Genomic DNA, 5,642 nt, shown 5'->3' with positions numbered 1-5,642 from the left:
ATGTTGACCAGGATGGTCTCGATCTCTTGACCTTGTGATCCACCCGCCTCGGCCTCCCAAAGTGCTGGGATTACAGGCGTGAGCCACCGCGCCCGGCGGATGACCGCTGTTTTCATTTTGTTATATGCCTTTTTTTGGCAAACATCATATAGTACCTTTGGTTTCTATTATCTATTTTTTTTTTTTGTGAACATACCTTAAGTGTTATTAAGATATTTTTCTAAAACATTCAGAATTATTATTATTATTTCTACTTCTACTACTATTTTTGAAATGGAATCTCGCTCTGTCACCTAGGCTGGAGTGCAGTGGTGTGATTACATCCCACTGCAACCTTGAACTACTGAGTGCAAGTGATCCTCCCATCTTGGCCTCTGGAGTAGCTGGGCCTACACGTGTGCCCCACCGTGTCTGGGTGATTTAAAAATTTTTTTTTTTTTGGTTTAATAGAAACAGGATATTGCTGTGTTGCTCATGTTGGCCTCGAAGTCCTGGCAAATGATCCTCTTTTCTTGGCCACCCAAAGTTCTGGGATTATAGGTGTGAACCATCGTGTCTATCCTCTAAAACTTTTATTTTTGTTTATTATTATTATTATTATTTAGCTATCTCCTGCAGGAAGGATATAACACATTTTTTTTTCTTTATTATTATTATTATTTAAAGATGAGGTTTCACTACGATGGCCAGGCTGGTCTTGAACTCCTGACCTCAGGTGATCCACCCACCTCAGCCTCCCAAAGTGCTAGGATTACAGGCATGAGCCGCTATGCCCAGCCGGGATATAACACATTTTTAATGGTTCTAGAGGATCTAGCATTTGAGTGAAATATTACTTGATCAGGTTTCTGTTAGACATTTCATTTGTTTCCAGTGATTTCCTATTTTAAATAAACTTTTGGTGTACATCCTTGTGGGTAAATTTTTATTTTTACTTTTATTTTATTTTTTGAGAAGGAGTCTCACTCTGTCACCCAGGCTGGAGTGCAGTGGAATGATCTCAGCTTACTGCAACCTCCCTTTCTTGGGTTCAAGCAATTCTCCTGCCTCAGCCTCCTAAATAGCTGGGATTACAGGCATGTGCCACCATGCTTTGCTAATTTTTGTATTTTTAGTGGAGACAGGGTTTCACCATTTGGCCAGGCTGATCTGGAACTCCTGACCTCCCAAAGTTCTGGGATTATGGGCTAAATGATCACTTGGGATTATGGGGTAAATGATCCACCCACCTTAGGCTCCCAGAGTGCTAGGATTACAGGCATGAGCCACCGTGCCTGGCCTATTTGTTTTTATAATTATATCTTTTGGACACATTCTTAGAAAGGGAATGACTAGGTCAAGGAATAGGCACATTTTAAAGGTTAACTAAATCATGGGAGATGTATTGCTGGATTGACTTCTGTAAAGGTGTTCTGTGAGAAAGTCTAGTTCACTTTGTAATTGATTTTTTTCTAAATTTTTAATTTGTGTAGGTACATAATAGGTGTATATGTTTATGGGTTACATGAGGTATTTTGATACAGGCATGCAATGTGTAATCATCACATCAGGGTAAATGAGGTATAGGTATCCTTCACCTTGAGCATTTATCCTTGATTTGGGGTTTCGTTAGGTTTAATAATTCTTTTTAAAATTGCTTTGGGGTCTAGTTATTGCACTAAATAATTGTCCAAAAATATAAGTAGGATTATTACTACTAACATCAGTTTGGGTGTGAAGCATATTCAGAGTTCTTTTGGACAAGCATGACAGTCTTCACTTTGCTGTCTCCTCCAGGTTCCTCCTTCAGTGCAGTCACCAATACAGCAGCAGGTACTTGGTAGACCTGGGACTCCCTCTGTTCAAGTGCCATCTCCTTTTCTACTTCAAAACCCATATGAGCCTGTTCAGCCCCACTGGTTTTACTGCAAGGTGGTAGAATCCAAACAACTGTGGATGCCTTTTAGTGTGTTTGACTCTTTGAATCTTGAAGAAATCTATAATTCAGGTAAGCAGTGGTCATACATCATTCATATCTGATTTTAGGAAGATAAGGAATGAGTATTTATCCATGGTCTATTTTCTGTGAATGTCAAATTCCTTAATTTTTGTAGACCCCAAACTCCGTACCTTAAGATGATGATATTAATGTAAGTCCTGAGTTATCTGGGTAAGATATTTAAAGAAATGTTTTAGTAATTTACTTCATAGTTTAAAGGTATTTTGAATCAGAGAAGTTGATTAGTTCGTGTAATTCAGGTTTCAATTTTTCTGTTTCCCTTTCATTTGTAGTTATGGCGGCATTTATAAAGGGTTTTCTATGGAACTCCCAATCCTGGAGATGCTCTGTGAAGAAAGGGTTCCATGATCAGATGAGTTTTGGAAGTGCTGCTCTCTATATCTAGGTCTTGAGAGAAATGGTGCACAGGAGTGCATTAAGGCTCTGAGAAGTCCTGCAGTGTAGAAATATGTTTATTTGTTTATCCTGGTAATATTTGATCATGGACTTAAAAAATCAACCTATTAATGGCCTTTAGAAACATATTCCATGGAGCATTGCTTTATGTAGATAATATTGCTCTGATTTAGAAACAAATCCACCAGTTATTTGAATTATGCTTTTAAAGTTTGCGCTGCTGGCTGTTTCTTTTCTGCTTAAGAAGAGTCATAATTTTGAGCAGCACAAATTAATCATAAACTTCTATTTTTAAATAAAAATGAGCTTAGTTTTTTGTCTTTAAAGATTGAGTAGTCACCATATTCATTATTTTTTATTTTATTTTTATTTTTTTGAGACAAGAGTCTTACTCTGTTGCCCAGGCTAGAGCGCAGTGGCACAATCTGGGCTCACTGCAATCTCTGCCTCCTGGATTCAAATGATTCTCCTGCCTCAGCCTCCTAAGTAGCGGGGATTACAGGCATGAGCCAACATGCCTAGCTAATTTTGGTATTTTTAGTAGAGATGGGGGTTTCATCATGTTGGCCAGGCTGGTCTAGAACTCTTGACCTCAAATGATCCACCTGTCTCAGCCGCTCAGAGTGTTGGGACTACAGGCATGAGTCACTGTGCCCAGCGGATTATTTATTATTTTAAAATATGCCTTGTATCAGTCAGGAAAAGTGTTAATTTTGTTCCCTAGTTCAGCCAGATCCGGAGAGCGTGGTTCTTGGTACGGATGGAGGGCGCTACGATGTTTACCTCTATGACCGAATAAGAAAGGCTGTGTACTGGGAAGAGGAGCCCGCCGAAGTGAGACGCTGTACTTGGTTTTACAAGGGGGACACAGATAGTCGATTTATTCCCTATACTGAGGAGTTCAGTGAAAAACTAGAGGTACGAGTGCTTTATTTCTGTATGAGTTTCTTTAAGAAATGTAGGTCCTATATACATTGGTGAGTAACATCACTTACAGTGGAGCTGACTTTATTTACAAGACAGCTTGTCTTGATGCTGTGCACAGAGAAGATTACATTTTAAGTGATGCCATCGCTCATGAGGTGCTAATCATGACATCTGTGTCTAAAGATAGGATATAATTTACGCAGGTACATCACAGATCTAATAAGGTGCTTGTGTCAAGCCTTCAGTAGAACCTAGGCTGCTGGGATTTGTTGTTGATAGAAGATGCCAAGCATATGGACATTTTCAAATTAATATTCAGCAAAAGGCTTGAAGTCAGCCTCTGATTTGTGAAAATAGTAAGTGTCATGAGCGTTATTGACCATCTTAAATAATTTCTTCAAGAAATTAGGTGGTTAATGTCGTTTTATATAATTGTGTTAAATGCTTGTGATAATTCTACTTAAGAGTTGAATGTTAGGTACTTGAAATAAGTTAAGTGAATTCAGTTGCATAGATGGGAAATGATATATAGAACATTTTAGTTAACATCTGGCTGGGCGTGGTGGCTCGTGTCTATAATCCCAGCACTTGGGGGAGGCCAAGGTGGGCAGATCACTTGAGGCCAGAAGTTTTGAGACCAGCCTAGCCAACATGGTGAAATCATGTCTCTACTAAAAATACAAAAACTAGCTGGGCATGGTGGCACACGGCAGCAGTCCCAGCTATTCAGGAGGCTGAGGAGGGAGGATCACCTGAGCCAGGGAAGTTGAGGCGGCAGTGAACTGAGATCCTGCCACTGCACTCCAGCCTGGGCAACGGGAGTGAGACCCTCCTTCAGAAAAAAAAAAAAAGTATATATTTATATATGTGGATATCTCTCTCTGTGTGTGTGTGTGTGTGTGTGTGTGTGTGTGTGTGTGTGTGTAGAAAGAAGAATGTGTAAAGGAATGCTGATATCTGTAGCTACTTAGACATAAATAAATAAAGATATATTATAATTTTTGGTGCCTTTGGTAGGCCCCTAGGAAGCTATCATGTCCCCAGATTAAATGCTTAGTTTTACTGTTTTGAAGCTGAAGTATATATTTTCAAGTCCAAGCAGTGTCTGAAAGTCTGCACCTTATCTTTACTGTGTTTAATTTTATGTGGGTGACATAGGCTTTGAGGTGGGATAGCTATCCACATACCAACCATTGCAACAACACATGGCTACCTAGGGAGACCTTAGCTTTTGTTCAGCTTCTTTCAGGAAACTCAGACCAGATCAGGGAAGAGGCAGAGAGGTTAGGAAGTAAGAAAGCCAGTAATGGAAAGGGAACAAGTTGATAGGTATTGCTCAGCATCCTGTTGGTGATCCTATCCTGTCAGAGCACTCAGTGTTCTCTGTCTCCAATGGAAGGGTTGAAGACAGAGAACGCCTTTAATTTGATGAGACATGATTGATTACATGGAAAATCAGGAGAACTCTAGCAATACCCTTAGCACTAATACAAGAGTTTTTTGCAAGTCCATGTATATAAAATCAGCATAGGTAAATTAGTAACATTCCTGTACCATAGAAATAACCAGTTAAAAATTATAATTGAAAAGAAGATACTATGTATTTATAACAGAGATACTATACAATTATAAAACTTCAGACTTTGTAGGAAAAAAGTCCAAGAAAAGTACCTGTGAGCTTTATGGAGATAAACTACAAAACAGAATTGAAGAATGTAAAAGGTGACCTCAAGAAATGGAGCTAGGCTGGGCATGGTGGCTCCTGCCTATAATCCCAGCATTCCGGGAGGCCAAGGTGGGGGGTTGCTTCAGGAGTTCCAGACCAGCCTGGACCACAATGCAAAACCCTGTCTTTACAAAAAATATACACACACAAGTTAGCTGGGTGTGGTAGCCCATGCCTATGGTCTCGGCTACTCAGGAGGCTGAGGCAGGAGGATTGCTTGAGCCTGGGATGTTGAGCTGCAGTCAGCTGTGATTGCACCACAGCACTTCAGCCTGGGCGACAGACCAAGACCTTGTCTCAAAAAAAAAAAAAAGAAATGAAGCTAAATATCATGTTCATATAAGCACTATCATAAAAGATATCACTTCTTCCCAAATTATCTGATAAATTTCAGGTAATCCCAATCGAAATTCACATCAAGGTTTTTTTGGTGGAATTTGTAAGTTGCTTCTAAATTTTATGTGGAAGATCAAATTGTTAAGGATAATCAAGACCGTTTTGACAATGAAATGTGGAATCTTTACCAGATAATACTTACTGTAAAGCTGTGGATTGAAAGGGAATATGAAGAAGTGAAATAATTTTTTTTTTTTT

The 5,642-nt window shown here is 39.3% G+C and overlaps 1 protein-coding gene across 2 annotated transcripts in view; it reads left to right on the top strand.

The window, feature by feature from the left end:
• Positions 1-5,642, top strand: part of LOC108289569 (SEC23 interacting protein) — a 55,992-nt gene that overhangs the window by 10,680 nt on the left and 39,670 nt on the right. For both annotated transcript variants that reach the window (XM_017509081.2, XM_017509080.2), the window contains exons 3-4: positions 1,777-1,987; positions 3,120-3,313. In XM_017509081.2, the coding sequence (XP_017364570.1) occupies positions 1,777-1,987; positions 3,120-3,313 (405 nt within the window). The remainder of the gene's footprint in view (positions 1-1,776; positions 1,988-3,119; positions 3,314-5,642) is intronic.

This window comes from Cebus imitator, unplaced genomic scaffold (genome assembly GCF_001604975.1).
Source record: "Cebus imitator isolate Cc_AM_T3 unplaced genomic scaffold, Cebus_imitator-1.0 Scaffold406, whole genome shotgun sequence".
Lineage (NCBI taxonomy): Eukaryota > Metazoa > Chordata > Mammalia > Primates > Cebidae > Cebus > Cebus imitator.
Note: the sequence above shows the minus strand (reverse complement) of the source record. Positions and strands in the feature narration are given on the sequence as shown.